Source organism: Juglans microcarpa x Juglans regia, chromosome 2D, assembly GCF_004785595.1.
Source record: "Juglans microcarpa x Juglans regia isolate MS1-56 chromosome 2D, Jm3101_v1.0, whole genome shotgun sequence".
NCBI lineage: Eukaryota > Viridiplantae > Streptophyta > Magnoliopsida > Fagales > Juglandaceae > Juglans > Juglans microcarpa x Juglans regia.
In genome coordinates this window covers 32,186,550-32,210,509 of record NC_054596.1, presented here as the reverse complement: position 1 = coordinate 32,210,509, position 23,960 = coordinate 32,186,550, and the positions used below count along the sequence as shown (strand labels likewise).

At 33.0% G+C, this 23,960-nt stretch overlaps 1 protein-coding gene across 2 annotated transcripts; it reads left to right on the top strand.

The window, feature by feature from the left end:
* Window positions 1-9,244: 9,244 nt before the first annotated feature.
* Window positions 9,245-20,640, top strand: LOC121250168 (probable polygalacturonase). 2 transcript variants are annotated; one of them, XR_005937725.1, is made up of 6 exons: window positions 9,245-10,070; window positions 15,134-15,254; window positions 17,535-17,783; window positions 18,339-18,492; window positions 19,789-20,417; window positions 20,492-20,640. XR_005937725.1 is itself a non-coding variant. In XM_041149151.1 (5 exons), exons 1-5 carry the CDS (start codon window positions 9,645-9,647, stop codon window positions 20,312-20,314), a joined length of 1,476 nt encoding a protein of 491 aa, XP_041005085.1. In that variant the 5' UTR covers window positions 9,245-9,644; the 3' UTR covers window positions 20,315-20,640. The 2 variants fall into 2 exon arrangements, 1 of the variants encoding a protein (XP_041005085.1); XM_041149151.1 differs by having other exon boundaries at window positions 19,789-20,640.
* The last annotated feature ends 3,320 nt before the right edge of the window (window positions 20,641-23,960 follow it).

Below are 23,960 nucleotides of genomic sequence, written 5' to 3'. Positions count from 1 at the left end.
ATAAAAAAAAATCCAACTTTTATAAGGTAGTTGATCATATCCCATTCGAGAGACTATTATCTATATCGCATATATACTCAGTCCTAAACTCTAATGTTAGTACAAAGTTCGGTAGCATTTTCCTACTGTTCTCCATGTATGCTAGTCATGATAAGTCGTCAACCCTATTAATGGGCCGAGAAACTTACAGACCACATATCTGAAGAATGTAAGGAATCGCTGAACCAAAATTTTAATTGACTAACACAAGAGTTTAAACTGAATATATCTGCCGTATAGATGATAGAATTCCAAACTGTCCACTTTGGACAATTCAAGAGTTGTACCCAAACATTCTTTAAGAGAATATTTGGCCACAACTCACGGGTCTAAGGTTTAAGTACATATAAAAATAATCCTAAAATTCAAAACTCTCTAACTCCTAATACAATTACACAATGAAATCACATTCCAAATCACAAATACATTGCAACATTACATTCCTAATTAATCACCAATTGCTACATTCTAATTTAATTTTAGTGCATAATATGTTGTAATTAAACTATATTATTTTTTAATTAAATTTGTTATAAGTTTTATACATTAATTTAACTATTAACAATTGCTATGTTATATCTATATTTTAAGTTTCTAGTTTAATTTTAGTGCATAATATTTTGTAATTATACTATATTATTTTGTAATTAATTTTGTTATAAGTTTTATACATTAATTTAACTATTAACAATTGCTATGTTATATATATATATATATATATATATATATATTTTAAGTTTCTAATTTAATTTTAGTGCTTAATATTTTGTAATTATACTATATTATTTTTTAATTAATTTTGTTATAAGTTTTATACATTAATTTAACTATTAACATTTGCTATGTTATATATATATATATATATATATATATATATATTTTAAGTTTCTAATTTAATTTTAGTGTATAATATTTTATAATTATACTATATTAAAAATCTAGATTTACAGATAAACAAAATTAGAGGAGATCATGTTAATAACTTTTCGGCTAGAGATTCAAAACATCATGTCTCTATTTCTCGTAATTGGTATCCCAGACCTACTCCACCGGATATGCAATTCGAGGAAAGAGAACATATAGTAAGATCAGCCTTCGCACCAGATGTATTTTACGAATGGAATATAGACGGATTATCTGAATACGAAATACTAAATCATTTTCAAGAAATGATTATGGTAGCCAACGTCTATAAAAGTAACAGAAAAACTGATCATCAGGTAGCACACATTATTGTTACAGGATTTACTGGCCAACTAAAGGGTTGGTGGGATCATTATCTTTCATATGATGAAAGGTCACGTATATTAACAGCCTATAAATATGATAAAAATATGCAAATAATTAAAACGGAAAATGATTTACCCCTAGAAGATGCTGTCAATACATTAATATATGCATTAACTAAACACTTTGTAGGTGATCTCATTCAATTTAAAGAAAGAACTAGTGATTTATTGATTAATCTTAAATGCCCTCAATTATCTGATTTCCGTTGGTATAAAGATGTATTTCTAACTAAAGTTATGATTAGAAATGATTGTCAACAGCCATACTGGAAGGAAAAGTTCATAGCCTGACTTCCATATTACTTCGCCCAAAAGGTACAAGAATCATTATTAAGATCAGACGGTACTATTGATTTTCAATTTTTTATAAGTTTTATACAATAATTTAACTATTAACAATTGCTATGTTATATCTATATTTTAAGTTTCTAATTTAATTTTAGTGCATAATATTTTATAATTATACTATATTATTTTTTAATTACATTTTTTATAAGTTTTATACATTAATTTAACTATTAACAATCGATATGTTATATCTATATTTTAAGTTTCTAATTTAATTTTATATAAACTATGTTGTAATTATATTATATTAATCTATATTTTTATATCTTATAATTTTATCATTTTTGTTATATTAGGATTCTGTTTGAACAATATTCTACTCCCACAAGATCCCGTTCAAACTAACGTTATAGCTTTTGAACGGGACAAACCCAGATTCCAGACACGAAACATAGACAAAACATTTACCACAAAACATAATTTTCACAATCACAATCTCATAAGATGTATATTGCCAGAATGTTCATTTTAAATGGGATTGCACAAACACAAATATACAGCATGCATCTTAACATAATTAATTAAAAACTATAAATTATCAAAAATCTAAAAATTATAAATATTACCTTGAATTTAAGCAATCCAAACAAAAGTATCAATCCACAATACCTACATAAGCAAAAAATATATTATGAGAAAACCTAAATCATGTACAATAAAATAACATTAATGAAACTCGAAATACAGAAAAACATAGAAAACAAAAACATACATTTTGTTCGAACCTCTCCTCTCTCTCTCTCTCAAGAATCCCTTCTCTCACTAAGGCTTTGTTTGGATCTTCAACTACTCTCAACTCATCTCAACTCATCATTACAATTTTTTTAAATTCCAACAGAAAATATAATAAACAATTCAACTTTTTCAAATTCTAAAATAATAATAATATTAAAAAATAATATTTCAACAATATTTTATCATCTCAACTCAACTCACTTCAACATCCAAACACACTCTAAGTCTGTGAGTATCTCTCTCTCCACAACACTCTCACACACACAAAATCACAAAGCCGTGCTCTGCCTCCTATTAAACATTCATCAACTGTGAAAATGAACTAGAGGTTCAGGTATATGAATCTATGAAGTCCCGTTCGAACTAGAAATTTACCCATTCGAATACGAAAATTTCGAATAGGCGCCAAATCTGCCGCGATTTATTTCACGTTTGAACGTGTCATTTTGTTGTTCGAACTAACAAATCAGAATATTTCTTGGCATATTCTTCAAATGTAAACCAGCTCAAAGAATATTTTCGTAATACTATTCGACCAAAGCGTTTGAATGACAAATTTTGACGTTCGAATAAACTAACATTCAGAGTATTTGGCACGAAGTTTCCCTCCAAACACATTCCATGAGATAACACCGTTCGAATGGGACATTATTGGGTTCGAACCAATCGTATAATATTTTAATATTACATACTATATAATAACTATATATTTTACCAACTATTTTATATTATAATTGATAATATATAATGTACTACAAGTCTAATAGTTAATATAATACTTATACTATATACTAACTATTAATATATAGTACTTATTAATATATATATATATATATATATATATATATATATATACTTTTGGTCTTCTAATTTTGCACTATATATTATATAACTTACTATCTTGTGATGTAGAATATAATAACTATAGTTATAGTAACTTATAATAGTAACTAGTAACTAGTTACTATAGTTACAATAACTTGTATAGTTATCATAACTTATAATACTTGCACTGAAATAGTCATAGTAACTATTTTAACTATAGTACTTATGATAACTTGTATAGTTATCAAAACTTATAATACTTACACTGTAGTAGCTATATAACTAATAAGTACTATATATATTAATTATTTTAACTTGTATAGTTATTATAACTTATAATACTTACACTGTAGTAGCTATATAACTAATAGCTACTATATATATATATTAATTATATTAAGTTGTGTAGTTATCATAACTTATAATAGCTATAACTATATAGTAACTATATAATACTTACATTGTAGTAGCTATATAGCTAATACCCACTATATCTATATTTATATTAATTATATTAACTTGTATAGTTATCATAACTTATAATAGTTATAGCTATATAGTAACTATATATAATACTTACAATGCAGTTATATAACTAGTAACTATAGTTTGTGTTATAATATTATATAAACTATAGGAGTATAGTTATCATAACTTATATATAGTACCTCTATAATTCAGCCATTGTAATTATACTAAGTACTTAGAGCATTGGCATTAGACTCATTAAATAAGTTCAATCTTCAAAATTTAATGAATTCATGTTTAAAATCACTGCATTGGATTCACCAAACATTAAATCTGAAACTTTGACGAATTGTGCATTCCAATTCATCTTCAAATTTGAAGACTCACTATTCACACTCTATAACTATTATTTTATTTACTTAAATTATTGTTTCCCAATTTTGAGCCACAATATATTTAAGTTGGGAAACAATAATTTAAGTATCAAATTAAATTATTAATTAACATATAGTTAGTATAATTATAAAATATGAAAAAAATAAATTAAAAATATTATTATTAAAAAAATCATATTATATTATTATTTTGATGAATCCAATGGCTAATTTAATGTGGGGTTATGGATATGGAGGTTTTGAGTTTATGAAAAATATATACTTTTCATCAAATTTTAAAGATAAAAATGATGAATCCAATGTTAATGCTCTTAGTATGTACTTAGTATAATAGAAACAATATATTTAAAAATAATATACTAAATATATTAATTAAAAGTATTATAATACTATTATTAGTTTCATTTTTATACTTTTGTACTTTGTAATATTATTATTATTATATATTACTATTAGTAATATAATTATAAATATATTAATATAATAATCGTTCGAATGAATATTTATCCAGTTCGAACAAGACGCCACGGTCATTATAAACCCAGTTCGAATACAATGAAACAAAACTCTCTCATTCGAATCAGCAACCACTGAGAGCCTCTGAGTTCGCCCCTTAACTCCGTCGTGAAAACCGCCACTCAACCGCCTAGGAACCCCATATTTGAACTTCTAAGAGGTATGGGTCAACTCTCCACCTCTATTATTTAGTTTTTTGCACGAATGGGATGTGTTTGGGGGTATGGATTTCGAATCCAAAATCCACTCATTTTGGTGTATTCCGTGGAAATAACATCAAAATAATTGGTAGAAATGATTGGGTTTCACTCCTTAATCATTTCTACCGATTAAAACAAAGGATAACATCTAGATAGGAAGTTTTTCAGTTCGGGGCTGAGTCGACTCAGCCATGGCTGTTTGGCTTCTTCCCTTTGAACAAACTCTAGTCCGTTCGAATGCTTAGTTGCCAAATAGCATTATTTTTGTTTGAACAAAATAAATTCGTTCGAATGAACAAAGAAACTCTATTCGAATGAACAGAACAGTCCATTCGAATAGAGTTTTCTAGTTCGAACAGTCTATGTTCTGTTCGAACGAATTATTTCAATTCAATTCAATATACTATAATTCTTCAATAATATAATTTAAATATTATGATTAATTATATTCTTACTTTCATTATGGTTAAATAGTATATCAATGGCATCCAGCGGAAGAAAACGTGCGAGAGATCAGCCCAGCCAAAGTAGTGGATCAGCAGCTCATGCTCCGGAGACGAGGCCTACACTTGTCGAGCGTCCAATCATTTTGTTGGACTTTTTTTATCTTTCATGGGAGGGACGGAGCATACAGTCCATCTTCACCGAGCAGTGATGGATACTGATCTGTGAGCAGCGGGGGATTGCATATCCAGAGATGGTCGGTGAGTTCTACAGTGCCATGGGAGAATTTAGTGTTGATGCTCTGTTCTACACCATATCAGTCCTGGGAGTGAGTATTAATTTCTCTCCCCGCATTATTGCTGAATTCCTTGACATTCCCCATATAGCCGACGCATATCCTGCAGCAGCTACACGGGGACCAGTGGTTGCACCATCTGATTCCGACACACTGGTCTCATTCTCCACGCTAGCTCGAATGTAGATTCGGATGCTACTTCGGATGGTAGTGAGAATGAGGATCTACCTGATGATGGTCTCACAGACGATCAGGTGCGTCAGCTAGTGTGAGACCCATCAGCTCCTCCATATGATGGGAGCAAAGTGATCCGATAGGCCGATTGTATAGGATTTTTCAGAATGCTTAATTTGATTGTTGGCTATAACATCGATCCGAAAAAACATAAGACTGATTTTGGGATCAATCGAGCCAGATTTTTGCTGCGGATAACACGGGGGATCCCATTGATCTAGCATTGTATTTATTCCTCCGTATTCTATCGGAGTCACGTTTTTCCAATAGAGGTAGTCTACCATTTGCACTGCTGATATCTAACCTCCTACAACGATCGGGGGTTACAGTGTCGGCCACTGAGCGGAAGTTGCCACAGATGGGGCCCCTTAACAAGATCACATTCAGCAAGAGCAATGGACACTTGCGGAAGACTACACCAGAACAGCCTAGTGATCCTCCCACAGATCCAGTTTCTAGTAGTGCTGCCGCTATTGAGAGACAGCCTCCTGGGGCTACTTTGGATCAGGTACGAGCTCTGTTTGTGGAGTTCGTTGAGCCCATCATGGACAAGCTTAGGGATCTGGAAGGATCTATTAAAATGTTGCAAGAGGATGTTGAGATACTAAGGACTCAATGATCGTTTTAGTTATTATTTTACTTTTTTATGTTGTATTGAACATTATATATTTGAGATGTAATTAATGTATGGTTTTTATTTTTCGTGTTTACTACTTTGTTTATTTTTTTCATTTTACTTGCCGTTCATGATAATATAAAAAATGATACTATCTTTAAAGTTATATTTATATAAATTTAACATAAAATAAATCACTATTGAAGTTAATTACATAAAATATATTTATGAATTTATAAATATTTTAATTCACTGCAATTCATAATATATAATATATACACATTTTTATATTTTGAAAATGATAACAAATTAATGGAAAAAATATTTATTACTTTAATGGAAAAAATATATGTACAAATCCATACTAATAAAAAAATTAATTGAAAAAATGTTCGTTCGAACAAGGAAGTTTAAGTTCGAACGGTTATTAACTTTCTCCGGGAAAAATAAATTAATTTCCCGCCAATATTATTATTCGAACAAATTATATACTGTTCGAACGGACATTAATTCCATATTCAAATCTATTTTTTCGGTTCGAACGGTTTTCCTTTTTTGAGACGATTTTGTTCGTCACAAAATATCTTATTCGAATGGATATTTTTCCATTCAAACGAATTTAGTAGCTCAGGCATTTTTCGAGATGAAATTTCGTCTCCAAAAATGACTTTTAGGGACAAATTTTATCCCTAAAAGTCAAATTTCTTTTAGTGAGATGTTGTTCCCAAATGATTGGAGTGGTTTAGATTCAGAGATGAGTTGAGATATTTGTGAATAGTAGAATAAAAATTAAATTGTTTATTATATTTTATGTGAAAATTTGAGAAAATTATTTTGAGATTTGAAAAAATTGAATTGTTTATTATATTTTATGTGAGAATTTAAAAAAATTATAATAATAATATGAGATGAATTGATATGAAATGAATTGAGATAAATTTTAAATTCAAACCAGACCTGAATTATTCTCAAAAAATAACTTAAGAATGTTGGGTACCGGGGAAATGGTGTTCATTTTGGCTTGGGTCAACTACCCTAACAGCTGAGAACATTAATGATTAAATAATCAGTATGTGATGATTGTAGCTCTTCAACTGCTTTTTTCTGGGAGTACTAATCTGGTTGGACCCATTTTGACATTTCACCACTTCACCTACTCCATCAGTATGTTTGTCCAATCTTTGCCTAACTGTTACTCAATATAGACATATGGTTTGCATTTTACTTTGTATCCACCCAACAGATCCAGAATTCATGCATACTTAAAACTTGTTTATGTGGGGCAAGCAAGTCTATTATTGATAGATATAATTCGTTTATTCTCAGATGCTTTGGTTTTCTTTTCTTCTTTTTTAATTCTCATTCTAGGTATGGACATGGGATTGTTACACCTTTCGGGTAGATCGGAACTTACATCTCCCTATTACATAAATTAAAATGTTGATATACTGCTGCCTTACACGTCTTCTCTGATTTTGATGAATAGATATTTATTGAATCATTCTTTCACAAAATAAGTACAAATAGGTTCGTTAATTTTTTGAATTTCACTTAGCACGTTTGGATTCAGAAGTTATCTCACCTCATCTCATTTAATTTCAACTAAAAAGTTTCTTGTTATTCATAAATCATTTCAATTCATCTCATCTCATCCTCCTCTCGTGTGAGGTAGATGGGGGAGAGCCACAGTCCTTCCAATACTTTTTGAAAAAAAAAAAAAACCTTTTAGGACTTTTTTTAGAATTTTACCAAAAAAAAAAAAAAAAAAGACAACTCCCTAAGTATATCATTCTTGTTACAATCTAATCCCAAATGCAACAAAAGTATTGAATTTTCCTTAAAGTTTTAAAATTCTAGCTCTAAAATTTTTTTAAAAAGTTAAAAAAGTATATGTTATTTTAAAATACTCATACAATTTGCTCTCTATATTCTTTTTGGAGACTCATCTTTAAGAGTTTTCTTTCTTGCTATATTTTTTTTTCTTTTTTACATGTGATTTGTTTTTCACTTTTTTCTTAAATTATTTAATATTTTTTCTTTGTAATTAACGTTGGCGATATAATAATATTGATTATCTTTTATATCTCGAATCATTATCATAATATCTTTATGTTATATATAATACAGTACATATTATGAAAAACATATAAAAATAATAATTATCCCCAATTTTCAATATTTATTTGCTCTTAAAAGTAAATTTAAAAACCCGAGACCGTCGAAAAAATAAATAAATGACAAAGAAATCAAACATGTATCTATGTCAAGGTACTAAAGACTTTGTTTTTTAACGTTATAGTTGGAAAAATCAAAGAAAGAAAGAAAATCATTGGTATCCGTTTAAATTTAGGTTTTATTTAAATATTGAGTTAAATTGAATTGAATTATTTATAAATAATAATAAGTAGAGATGAGAGAATGAATTTTATTAAACCCACTTAAAATGAGTCTATCTACTACCGAAGTCGAAGCCAAGATGCCTAGCTGCGATTAGCCGTGTTTGCATGGGCATGTGAAACAAATTTATAGCATTTGCAAACATATGAAAATGCTCTGTTCATAATATTTATTAATTACTTAATATTATTTGAGAGAAAAATAAATTTATATTTTTTACATAATTATAATTTTTTTAAATTTTTATATAAAATATAATAAATAATTTAATTTTTTTAAATTTTAAAATAATAATAATATTAAAAAAATAATATTTTATTTAATCCCCAATTTTATATCACATCTCAACTCTGCCTTGATCTTAGGAAACGTAGCTAGGATTAGATCCAAATGCTATATTGTTAAGAATTGTAATCTTAAACGGTAGGAAACGTAGTTATCTCGATAGAAGGACACTCGGAACACGCGACCAGAATGGCAGAACAGCGTCCAACATAAGACGCCATTGTTACTCGAGACGAGTGTCCCAGAAAATCAACGAACCCCGAAAAACCTTCCCTTCAAATGTACTCCATCGATTTCCTATACACAAAACAGAACAAACCTGATTCCGACAAGTTATCTGCCTCTTCTCTTTCGCTCTCGCCATTCCCATACTCAAAATTCGGTTGGATATAGAGTACTAGATCCCCCCATAAATAAATAAAAAACAAAACCCACAACCCCACATGGTGAAACTCGATCACCCCCACCATTCGGATCACCCGTTTACCTACTTGTGACTGGCTTGGCTTCAATTTTACAGAATTCGGTTCTTCTCTTCGCTGTAGCTGTTTCAGAGTGATGGTGGAGACCTTGCCTGTCGGGCGGTCCAACCACCAGAGGCTGGAATGGAGGCGGTGGGTTCCGGCGTTCTTGTCCAACCACAGGACCCTTTTCACGGTGCTTTGGATCGCGGCCCTTGCCTCGGTTCTCTTGTGGCAGAGGAATATTGTCGATGGATTCTTGGTGTTCCGGCGGGCCCCGATGAAGCCCATGCCGCTGCTGAGGCCCGTAGCGTTTAACCTGACGGACTTTGGAGCGGTCGGCGATGGGGTCACTGTGAACACCGAGGCTTTTGAGAGGGCAGTCTCGGCTATCTCCAAGTTGGGAAAGAGAGGTGGTGCCCAGCTCAATGTGCCTGCCGGCCGGTGGCTTACGGCGCCGTTTAATCTCACTAGTCATATGACTTTGTTCCTTGCTGAGGATGCTGAAATACTAGGAATTCAGGCATGTTTTTTGTTTTTTTGTTTTATCTTTACTTTTCAATGATTACTATATTTTGTTTGGGTTGATTTGATATTGTTTAGTTATGACTGGAAGTGATTTTCCATTTCACTGAGATATTTCTGTTCTGTATGAAATGATGAATTTCTGCTATTGGGACCAGTAGTTCATTCGGGGATTGGTTGGTTTTCATATTTCATATGGGTCTTCACTATTTGTTGTGTGAGCAGTGTCTGAGATTTTTGTTCTTTGACAAGTCAGGATGGATATTTTAAGTTCATGAGCTGCTACTTAGTAATTTGGTTGTTTGGGAAGTGAGATGATCTCATCTTATCTCAAAACTTCTCATAATTTCTATAGACATCACTCAACACAAACACTTTTTAATTTCAGATTTTAACTTTTTCATCTAATCATTATTTAATTATTACAAATTTTTCAAACTTCCAAATAAAACATTGGGGGTGATAAACGGTCCGGTCAGACCGACCAGACCGACCGTTTTGGTCCGGACCGGACCGGACCGAGACTTAGACCGGTCCGGTCCGGTCCACATTTTAGAGGACCGAAAAGTTTCGGTCCGGTCCACGGTCCAGGGGTTTTTCGGACTGGACCAGATTGGACCAGACCAAATGAAAAAAAAATAAAAAAAATATTTTATATATAATAATTGTACAATTAACAATATAAAATTTTAAATATATTATTAATACTTGTTAATATTCTATAAATTAACAATATTTTATATATATCTCCATCTAACCTATCACTATCAACAATATAAAATTTTAAATATGTTATTAACAGTTGTTAATATTCTATGAATTAACTAATATATAATATCAATTAGTTAATTATATAGTAATTATATAAATTAGTAATATAATTTCATTGACCATATAAAATATCTTTTTATTGAGTTTGTTACATAATCCACATTAATAAGTCACTTAATTTAATTTAGTATTTTCAATAAATTTTTTTTTATTAATTATTTAATAAAATAATAAAAAAAAGGCCGGACCGACTGGACCGGACCGGACCGATTGCTATCGGTCCGGTCCCTTTGGGTGTTCGGTCCGGTCTGGTCCAGAAAAATGATGGACCGAAAATATTCGGTCCATCGCCGGACCGGACCAGACCATTTTCACCCCTACAAGAAAAAATTCTACTTTTTCAAATTTCAAAACAAAAATTATATTAAAAAATTATATTCTAACAATATTTCAACTTTATAATATTTTATCCAATTTTTTCTCTCTCATTTTTCAAAATCCAATAAAACATCTTAACTCAAACCATTTGACTACATTTTACAAATTGTTTCACTATTATTCACAAAATTTTCATCTCATCTTACTTCCCAAACAAGCGCTTAAGAATAATTTGAAGTGTCAGGGCTTTAATAAACATTATGCCAGTCTTGTCTGGTATGGACTTGAAGCATCGTGATGTAGGCAACTGGGATAAAATTCTGTGTACAAGAATCTCCTGCAATTCTAATCCTAGGTTATACTACCATGCAAAATTCATGAGGCATCCTCTGTGGACTAGGATAATGTGTAGGAGTACGAAAGATTTTTTTGATTTGCCACTAGGTGTCTGAGAACAAAGTCCCGGCTAATCCTAGGGGTGCAAAGCCCTCATCAAGGAGCTTCCCGAATGTACACCTCAAAAGTCCTCCAGTTTGATGACCCCTAGAAATTGTTTGTACCCAAGGGTTTGAACCTTAAACTTGGAGGGTGCATACTACACTTTTTTTTACATTAAATGGGTACACAGAATGGGAGGTTCAATTTGTCACTATGTGGTGTGAAAATATTTGCATGCAAACAAAATCGCAACAAGTAGTAAACTTTTAAAGAAAAGAGTGTCGAACCCACAAGGACTAATTATGCTATTGAGTATTAAAATTTACCAAATTATTTTCTATTTGAAAAAAAAAAATTGAAATTTTAAATATTTTACCACCTAAATTAAACTAAAGTGCTTGACAAAAATAAATTAAAAGAAAATAGAATAAAACTTAAGGTCGTAGAGATAATACAAATAAATCTAGAGCTTTTGATTTCACCTAGCTAATCTCACACAATTTATTATTCCTTATTATAAAATTTCAATTTTTCAAGTTGATAAAAAAAAAAAAAAACTCCCTTAATTATTCAATGTTGTCTCTCGAATAACATTAGAAATATCTCCAACTAATAATCTATCATATCTCTATGTAAATTAAATTATTTGAAGATTCATTAAGTTCTTTGGATTTTTCTTAATCTAAAATCACGCTAATTGCGGTAAAGTATCTCTATCTTTCACTCAACTAATGGTATTTAATCCTAAAAACTTCTAATCACAAATTACCTCTCGGTTTCATTATGATTCAATAGATCAAACAATAATTGGCCAGAAAATTGTAAGCAATAAGATCAAGGATAAACACTCAACATGAAAAAAAATTGGAAATAAAATAACTTGGAATTTAAATTGTGTATTCAAAGCTAGACTACATCAATGCTCTAGAAAAATAAAATTCGTTCATAACAAATCTGAAATCAACCATGTTCTTATTGGAATGCATCAAAAGAAAACTAAAGAGAAGAAGAATAAAACTCTTTTGCTTGGAATAGTTTGATGAAGCATTCAAGGTTGTTGAAGATCTCTCCTCTCCTCCCCCGATGTAGAACAGTTTCCGCCCTTAAAAAAAAACAAAACAAGATAAGATCTTTTTTTTTTATTACCCAATCACAACAAATTTCCTCCCCTTTAGCCTAATCTCCACGTGAATCTTAAGCAATTTAGGACTTTTAAAAATATGTTTCAGCCTTATCTTGATTCAATCTTGAACTTTCCAATTATGCCCTTGTTTCCTTCCTTGAATGTACCAAAATGCCCTCCTTTTGCACTAAACCTTATCATTCCTTCAAATACAAGCAAATAAAGAAAAAACAAATAAAAATCAAATCAAATCAAAAGAAATAAAGGAAAACTAACAATTTTAATAATGAAAAGAATAATAAAAATCATGTAAAAATTACACTTATCATTGTGTAGGCAAAAGATTTTGGGGAATATCTGCCTCCTTATGAGGCAACAAAGAGCAGTCCTTAGGATGAATTGGTGTGAATATAGATGTGATCAATTCTAATAGGGTAATGACCCATATACAAAACCCTGTTTCTGTTGGTCTGTGATGAAGCATAACTTGTAATCTTGTAATCAGTGTCTGAAGACATGGAAAACTGACTAATCACTTGACAGAAACATTATATTAACCTGAAGAATAATGATGGCTATTTTGCAGCCCAAAGTGTGGGAATAATCTTAGTAGAAAATTGTGAATAAAAGCCCTCAACACCAAGCTATAGATTATGGACACAATGGGACATCTTAGTGCCTGGAGATGTGTATGATTTATGATGCTCATCCAACTTTCTTGCAGTATTCTAATTGTATTTTGGAACTGGATCCACCCCCCCCCCCCCCCCCCCCCCCCCCACTACCTATTCTGACATTTCAGACACTTTTTGTTTACATTGAGTACTTGTTTATTCTATACATATTTATGGTGCATATGATACACCATATGCAATGGACTTAACAAATTACTATAAGAGCATTCTCAATAGTTTATGCATTATACATATGAATCTAAATTAGTTAATGAAATGCTCAAATAAAGAGTTCCATCCAATTATGTAAAAAGGAATCTAAAATACAATTAGCTACAGTAACCCGCTACATGTACAGCGAACTATTCATCTATCTTAAAATTTTTTATCCGTTGTTTCTCTCTCCTTCTCTCTTTCTTTATTTCCTGCTATTTTTTTGACTATTTACTGCTATAGTGGCATCCTACATCATTGTTTAAGAAGCCAAGTGTGAGAAAATAACTCGTAATACACTCATTTTGTTTTCATTTTTTTCATTTAGGTTGTTTTTATCATTTATAGTGTGGATAGACACATTACAATCACATTAATAGGGAATATTAAATATATTGAAAGATATAAAGATATTGCAAATGTGCTAGATAGAAGAAATAGGTATATATACTTTTCTAATATTCTCATAATATAATCTAGTTATAAAAAAAATATATTCTCATAATATAATCTCAATTTTTTATATTTTTTACTTTATTTTTAATTTTTGTTTGGCTTATAAATTTTTATTTTGTGTGTATAGGACATAATTATATGACATTGTATATGGGAAATATTGTAAATAGCAAAGGATATGAGGATGTTGCAAATTCATTGGTAGTTAAAGGAAATATTTAAAATGAATAAAAAAAAGATTATATAAATGATATAGGGAAAAATAGATAAGTTGATATATGGTAGATTGTAAAAGTCATTAGGTAAAATAGAAAAAGTTGATATATGCCATCAAAGGTGGCTGACCTGCTTGCTTGCTGGAAGGGTATCCAAGGCTGTCCCCAGGTGGCAGTAGCATGGAAGATGATCCCGTTGTGCATTATGTGGTGTACTTGGATGGAAAGGAATGTGCGGTGCTTCGAAGATAGGGAAAGAACAATGGTGGAGCTTCAGAATTTTTTTCTACACACTTTACTCGTGGTTTTCAGCCATTGTCCTTAATGGAAACAATGTGCATGATTTCTTATCTTTAATTTAGTGCTTTTAGAATGTATTTAGGCGTTTTCTTCTATATACTCCCTGTGTACATGGGCTATGCCTATTTTCATTCATATTAATGAAACTTACTTCTTACTCATAAAAAAAATAGAGAAAGTGGGTTTTGGTAATATATTTTAGAGAAAAAGATACAAAAAGCATTGGGAGTGCTCTTAGAAATTGCTTTTTATATGGTTTGGATAACATGCATTGTATGGTTTTTTTATATGGCTAAGCATAATGTCTGAGTTGCACAGACATTATGTTTATCGCTTCAATTATTATCCTAGTTTTCACAAAAAATTGATCTAATTATGTTGTTTTGGTTGTGGCTACTGAACCCTCCCTCCCTTCCTCCCTCTCTCTCCACTATAGTTATTGCTAGTTGTTAATTACTTAACTCTTAAGTCCTCTTATGTGAATGTATAACAGGATGAGAAGTACTGGCCACTGATGCCTCCTTTGCCTTCATATGGGTATGGGAGAGAGCATATTGGACCTCGGTATGGGAGTTTGATTCATGGTCAAAATCTCAAAGATGTCGTTATTACTGGTTAGAATTTTTCCCTGCTTTTCTAAGCCAAAACTACATTACATTTTCTATGCGACACCTAAATTCCACATTGGAAATATGAATAATCCACGTAGCATGGGTAGGTTATAAAAGTAGTCATGCATGTTAAGTTCCATATTGGCTACTTAGAATTGTTCCCTACTTTTCTAAGCTGAAACTAAATTCTATTTTTTATGTAACACACCAGTTCCACATTGGAAATATGAATAACCCACATAGAGTGGGTAGGTTATGAAAGTAGCGATGCGTGTTAGGTTTGATATTGGCTACTTACTGGGTGAAATTGGCTTGCATAAGTGATTCTCTAAAAGCTTCAAATGACTAGTCTTTTTGGGGTAATAGCGCAGAGGTGGCTAACCGGTTTCCCTGGGTTGTTACATATGGTATAGCGCCACCTAGTAAGGCCAACCATGTGATAGTGGAGCACAACATGATATGACTCTAATGAGGACGTTGGGGATTTTAAGCAGGAGAGTTTGTACACCTCAATCCCTGATTGGGAATATAAATAACCCACATAGAGTGGTAGGTTATAAAGGTAGTCATGGGTGCTAAATCCCATATTGACTACTTACCATGTGAGACAAGGCTTAATGAGTGATTCTTGTGAAGTATCAAATTGACTAATCTTCTTGAGATTATAGCACAGAAGTGGCTAGTTTTTTCCATGAGTTGTGGCCTTTTATTCAATGAAAAGGCTCTTGACTTGAGTGTGAGTTCCAAGTATATTCAAATATGCCTTGATTTTTTTATGAAATTTTAGTTTAATACCTCCTTCAACTCAAGATTTTTAGTTGTCTTTAATTTTTTTTGTTGGCACCGGGTGTCCAGAACAAAGCCCCAAGTCCGACTAATCTTACGGGTGCACTGTGAGTTTCCTGCAAGTGCACCTCAAGTAATTCAAAGGGAAATTCTCCAGTCCGATGGCCCTTAGAAATTGTCTGCACCCAAAGGTTCGAACCTTAGAACTAAAAATACATACCACCAAGACCGAGGCTCTTACCACCTGACCATGGCCTCAGCAGCAAGTTTGCAAGTGTGAACTCAGGGAAGTGTCCCAATTTACGGATCCCTATTTTGAAATTTGCAATTTACAATGAGATTTTTTTTTTTATCAACCATGAAACTCATTAAATTATGATGGAATTGCAAAGAGACCATATAGATATATCTAGTGGGCTACGACAGACCAATTATCATAGCTGCAACTTTCAATGGCCCAATTTTATAGTTAGAACTTACTTCTTAAGCACTCATAACAGAAGCTAATGGTGAAGCAAACCAAAAACAGGTTCGTCACCAGCTCCCCCCCCCCCCCCCCCCCCCCCCCCCCCCCCCCCCCCCCCCCCCCCCCCCCCCCCCCCCCCCCCCCCCCCCCCCCCCCCCCCCCCCCCCCCCCCCCCCCCCCCCAAACAAAAAAAAAAAAAAAAAAAAAATCTGTAACATGCTGACCCAAAAAGGTATTTTTTAGAAATTACTCTAGTGGGAATTCCAAATTGTTATCTAATACAAAAGGATGTTATTCTTTTAACCATAAAATACTCAATCGTTATAATTTTACTTTGGGCAAATGGGTGGCAGTTGACTGTCCTAGGTCATTCATAAGAGGAGTAAGGAATAGCTGGTTCCTGAACTGACTGTGACCTACCTATAATGCCAGGGTCATCTGTCATCTTATGTCATGCGGTAAGAATTGCTTCTGTTTGTTACCTGACCACATCGTCTTGTAGAATTATCGCAATTGAAAAAAAGACAATAAATTGCCAAGAAAAAGAAGAGACTAAAAAATTAAAAAATGAATTGACAGTGTCGGCCAACTAAGCAATTCCAACAGATAAGGAAGGGACCCTTGCTCTCTTTTCTCTAACATATAGGTATGCATACATATCTACAATTCCTCTATATCAACATTTACTAGAATAATTGCTTATTGTTTAATTTACAAAATATTGACCACAAGGCTGCAAATCATACTCATCAACTCGTCATACTGTGGATATCTCTGTGCCACCAGCCATATAAGTTTCATGATTTGAATGGTTTTAAGCTTTTGTGTGAGTTCATAAAAGAAGGTATGTGGATGACTGGTAGCCACATAATTATGGTTGGAATTAAACCTGTGCGCCAATCATCTGTGCAAATTGCTAATTTCTAGGATCCTGCGGGGCATACATACCATTCGTCAGATATAGTTGTCAAATGGGCAATCATTTTCCTAATTTCTAACTTGATCTAATTAATTTTGTTACTATTCTGCAGGGCATAATGGTACCATAAATGGACAGGGTCAAACATGGTGGACAAAGTATCACCAGAAGCTCCTTAACCATACTAGGGGCCCACTTGTTCAGATAATGTGGTCAAGTGACATTCTAATCACTAACGTAACTTTGCGTGATTCTCCTTTTTGGACACTTCATCCATATGACTGCAAGAATGTAACCATCAGAAATGTTACAATCTTGGCTCCCATTTTTAAAGCTCCAAACACTGATGGAATAGATCCAGGTAAATGTATTCTGATAACTGATGGTTACACATGCAGCATGTGTGCGCACATTCTTATATTAATATAGGATGTGTTATTCAGTGCTACCCTACCATGATGTACTTTGTTGGTCTGATGAGTATCTTGTCAAACCAGCTAAAACATTGGACCGTTAAACACTATTAAGTAGATACAAGGCAGAAAAGTATTTTAATTATGGTCACCTAGATATTAGCAATGCTTCACCATCTAGGTTTTTCTTTTCCAATCTTTCCAACCAAACTGAAGAGGTTAAAGTGATGACTTGGAAGATATTGTTCTGGGTGTCAAAGAGGTAGTGATTGATGCAGCTAGAACTGGTTTTTGAAATTGGGGAATCATATAAGCTGGATTGATTGAACTTGGAATGTAGCATCTTGAAATACAACTCATCTATGAATAAATGATAGCAAAAATGCCATGACCTTGTTACATAAGGTCAATACATTACATTTTTCCTTTTTTTCATCAGTCACATTTTTTTCCTGGTTATACAGCATTAATGAACAAACTCCAATTCTTTGTGGCATAAACAGATTCATGCGAGGATATGGTAATTGAGGACTGTTACATAAGTGTTGGGGATGATGCAATTGCAATAAAGAGTGGCTGGGATCAGTATGGAATTGCTTATGGACAGCCTTCAAAGAATATACTCATTCGAAACCTTGTTGTTCGCTCCATGGTCAGGTGAGACTCGTAGAAATCTTTTTTCTAACTTAGGGTGCCATCATGGCCTCCTCTTTCACCACATTTAGTACTTATGGCATCCAAAAATATTACCATTATCATCTGCATGCACGAGACATTAACAGATGAAATTTTTGGATGTTTCTGTTCATGTTTGCATTTTAGCTGAGTTGCAAATTTGATTGTATGCATGAATGAGTTTGATATGCAGTGTTTCTTACTGATTCGGTCGAAAACTTCTGTAATGGTTTTACTTCCAGATATCTTTTGGAAAGATTTTACTGCGGTAATGGGTTTGGATTTCTTTCTTTTCTTTTATATACTTTGGTTTTGTAGTGATTGGAGTATGTAGCTTTCAGTAATCGATTTGTTTCTGTTTATGTGATGGCAACTCGCGTTGTGTTTTGGAGATTGTAGAAACCCAAGTCAGTACTAAATGCCGCACAACAAAGTTTAAATTTGCAGTAGAATTGTAGGAAGTACAACCACTATTAATATTGAAGGATATTTCCATTTATTATTATTATTATTATATATATATGCATATATATATATATATATGTATTTAATTGTTCTTGTCTGGAGATAATTGAATTATAGCTCTGTCTCACCATAATTTTGGAAGCGATGAAAAATTAATCATTGTTTTTCTCTGTACATGCAATGAGGACTTCATGGTTGGGGTGTGGTTTGGTTCCTTCTCCAATTATTGATTGTGTTTTATAGAATGAACAGAGTTTTGTTTATTTTGCAACCTGCTGAATCTTCTATTAAATCATTTGACGTTTTGTTACAATGATAAGCCAATATGTTGCAAGAAATTTTGTAACCATATAAGCTTCAAAGTGGGAAGCAAGGATTCACATTCAGTCGTGGGAGATTGCATGATATAAAATAAATCTGCTGCTTGTTCGTGAAGTTTGAGCAAAGAGAGTACCCACGCGGCTTCTAGGCCCAACATTTGGTCCTGTACTGTACCGAATGTGGCCCAACCGAATGAGGCCAATCTTCAACCTTTTTGCAGGTGGAGGGGGGTCCAATAATGTGCCATACACCAGGAGCTAGCTCCTCATTTAGAAATTCACTATACTTGATGAAATTTTGGATTGATTTGATTTGATTGTAGGCTTCTTATGCAATTTAAATAGATTTTTACCAGTTAAAACAACTGCTGCCCTTGCTTTCACTATAGTTGGGATCTTTGCTTTTATTTTGGTTGGTCAATTGACGACATGCATGTGATAGTGTGACATGTTAAGAGAATGACTGAGATCTCCCTTTGCTGAAATGTAACAGTGCTGGCGTATCAATAGGCAGTGAAATGTCTGGTGGTGTATCAGATGTCACTGTGGAGAACCTCCTTGTCTGGAACTCAAGGCGTGCTGTTCGTATCAAGACTGCCCCAGGTAGAGGTGGATACGTGCGACGTATAACCTACAGAAATCTTACATTTGATAACGTCCGTGTTGGAATTGTCATCAAGACAGACTACAATGAACACCCTGATGGGGGGTTTGATCCCAAGGCCCTTCCAATGCTTGAGGACATAAGTTTCACTAGCGTCCATGGCCAGGGAGTTCGTGTGCCTGTTCGTATACATGGGAGCGATGAAATTCCAGTTAGAAATGTAACGTTTCGAGATATGTCAGTAGGCTTAACATACAAGAAGAAGCATATATTCCAGTGTGCCTTTGTTGAGGGCCGTGTGATAGGGACCATCTTCCCTGCTCCTTGTGATAATCTTGATCAGTATGATGAGCAAGAACGGCTTGTTAAACGTTCATCCACCCAGAATGCAACAGATATAGATTATGATTTTTGAGAAAGTGGCACATCCTCAATCTCCTCGACTCATCTTGCCTCCATGTATGTTTGTATGAAATGGTTTAGTTGGATAAGTTTGGGGGGAGGCGGAAGGGGGAAAGGTGAGGGAACTCTTGTTATTCCCTTTCTTCATCAGCTTCCTCTCTCCTTTTTTTTTCACTCCATTTTTATGCAGGTGAAAGGGTGGTAAGAACGTCTATAGATGAAACCAGCAGGGCTTTCCCTGCTTAGAGATTTATGATTTCATGGAGTTGTATATACCAAAAGTTTCACAAGCTTATTCATTTATGAGATTGCTGATACTTGTCGTGCCTTTTGGTGTGATGTCCAAATCCTTTTACCTTATCTACTTCAAATCCAATTATCATGGTTTTGAAATTACTTATGAGGAATGATCGCTAGTTACAAGTCTACGTAGACAAATCAAACCCAATCCCTTTGTAAAAAAGTAGATCTCACTAAAAGATAATAGGTTTTTTTACACTTTTTAAGATAGGGTTCACTTTTTAACAAATGGATTGTGGCTTCGTTTGTTTTTACAACTCTTATCAATTCATCTCATCTAATCATTATAATTTTTTTAAATTTTCACGTAAAATAAAATAAACAATTCAACTTTTATAAATTCTAAAACAAAGATAATATTAAAAAATATATATTTTAACAATATTTTATTTAATTTTTAATTTTAATTTTAACTCATCTCGTCTCATCGCATATGTGAAAACAAAAGGGGTCCAATCTTTGAAGCATTAACGTGAGGGCACCAATCATGTGGACCTATGTTATTTCCGTAGAATACACAATCATGTGGACATTCAGTGCTGAATAATTTAGTGGAGATCTCAGATCAGGTTAGGATTCCCTATATTTATTTTGCTCCCTTTTTTCTTTTGACTTTTGTGTGCGAGAGTAGTGGACCAGCCATTCAAAATGTTTAACAAAAGGTTAAAAAGAGTGAATAATATGGTATTTTCACTTGCACCACTGTGCTTCCAAAATCTCCACTACTCGACAAAGACTTAAATATTCTCTCCATAAACAAGATTAGCCGATTAATGAATGATCCCTCGCATATATAAGACCCTGGTTGCTGCAATTTATCTTTACTGCCTAGACAAAGACTCTCTTTTCTGCAGTCTGCATCTGCCAGTAGCCTCTCGCTTGAATTGGAGCAGCTTCTAGTTTTGGTGGTCCAATGAAACGCCAACCTGTTAAATGAATATCATGCATATTGTACATTCAAGCTAGGCGATGGGGACCTGGTCATATGACTGATCCGGCCCTATTCTTTGACCAAGAGCTAAACACAAGCAAAGGCAAGAGCAGATGATGAAGTTGAAGGGTTCTCGAGATCTTAAAATAAATATATAATTCTGAGCTACTTTGGTTAACGTTTCCTTTAAGAGGTCATTATCTTCCTTTAAATTTTCTTGAACCAGACAAAGTAAGAATGCTATTTATACTTCAAGTTGTATAATGAGTCAAAAGGCGTAATTCTTAAGTCTAGTGTTGTTTGAATGGTTTACCTTCCAGCTCGCTCGTGCTTATTCCTTGCAGTAAGTAGCTAGTCTTATGCTAAATTCCTTAGTCCTAGTCTTAGTTTTATGTGGATGGATCAACTTGTTGAATAAGATTCTTTGTATTGATTAATCTTAATTTTCACAACATAAACTTCCAACATCATTGTCCCTTTTTTACTATTCATGTGACATGTCTCGTAAGAAAAAAATATTTTAGCTATAAAAGAATTACACAAAAATAAACCTACAAACTGATGTAGCTCGATGTGGTACGTCAGATTGTAAAGTTACTTTTATTATAAAGTAAATCTAACGGATTTCATAAAATCACATCAGTTTGTGAGTTTACTTTTTGTAATCTTTTTGTATCTGTTGCAGTTTTCAAAAAAGAACATGTTGATAATGTTAGATTCATAAACAATTTTGCTCCAAGGGTTTTAAAGCTATGAGATAGTATTCATGTTAGTCCCTAAATTAATCTGGCAATTCATGTGCCATAGATGTCATATTGTAGTATCAAAAATTAAAAAAGAAAAAAGAAAAACCAATTAATTTTTTCTAAATAACTAAAATGGCCGCCCATGAGGTGGTTGGGGGTGGTCGGCTCATGTCAATCATACTCATGAAGTGGCTGACCACCATCCTTGTTTCTAGCCGCCCGAGATAAACTTTCTTGTGGAGAGGGTCACTTAAAAGGGACAAACAATCAAAGGTTCACTACTACTGGTGTGATAATATGATGATGATGCTGTTCCCAACTTAATTGCCAAAATTGTTAGGTGGATTATCACTTCATTCCCTCTTTGATCATTTGAAAACCTTACTGGAATGTTGCCATTTTTTTCTCTTGTGCATTAGATTGTACTTTGAACCAAATATTCCAATTATATTTGATGTAATGGCAAATCCAAGCCCCACCCAAAAAATAAGAAAAGCAAGTTTAATGCGATATATATATATATATGAAAAAATTTGAGAAAAAGCCACTGTTTGGGAGTAGCCACTTTACACACTCTATGTGTCATCATCCCAACCACACATCTCCTATAACTCGAAATTAGTGGACTGAGAGAAATGATGAAAGAGAGAAACGATGAGAGACTGAGAGAGAGAGCGGAGACAAGAGAGAGATCTGATGAGAGAGAGAGATCTGATGAGATAGAGAGTTGAGGAGAGAGAGAGAGAGAGAGAGAGCCGATGAGATAGAGAGTTGAGGAGAGAGAGAGAGAGAGAGCCGATGAGAGGGAGAGATCTAATGAGATAGAGAGTCGAGGAGAGAGAGAGAGAGAGCTGATGAGAGAGAGAGTTGAGGAGAGAGAGAGAGACGATGAGGGATGAGAGAGAGAGTCGAGGAGAGAGAGAGCTTATGAGAGAGAGAGCTTATGAGAGAGAGAGCCGAGATGAGAGAGAGAGAGACGCTGGAGAGAGATGTTGAGAGAGAGAGGGGTAGAAGGTCGCGTTTTGAAAAAAAAAAAAGTAGAAACGCAGAAGCATCCACGTAGTGTGTGCATTGTGTGCACCACTACAATGGATGCTATATAGCACTGCTATATATATATATATGATAAATAATATTTATAGATCTAGAGTGTGCAAGTTTCGTATACTCTTTTTGATAAAATGAATAAATTTAAGATCCACATAAAAAAATTATTTTTTAATAATAAATCTTACTTTTTTTCAAAATAAGTACAGAAAGCTTACACAACCAAGATTGATGGTATGTAACATTATTATATATTATGATAGTTGATAGGGGTAGAAAGATAAAGTGATTCATGTTGAAATTGTCACTGTAGTAGAGCACCAATAAATTCCTGACCTCAGCTTCTTATTGGCAAGACAGAGAATCAGTACATGTATACATAGCACAACTTGCCATGGATAGTTAAATCATATGAGTGGATGTTCAGCATCACAATCACAACTTTATGATGGAAGGGTTAAATGGAATTGAAATGTACAGTTCATTAAGAATTTAAAATTATATTCTATCATTTTTTTATTATTTTTTATCTTAAATTATTAAAAATTTATTTATTATTATTATTATTCAGTTAACATTTTATAGATGCTGAATAATGTAACTCCTTTGATTTTTTAAGAAATAAAGATAGTCAT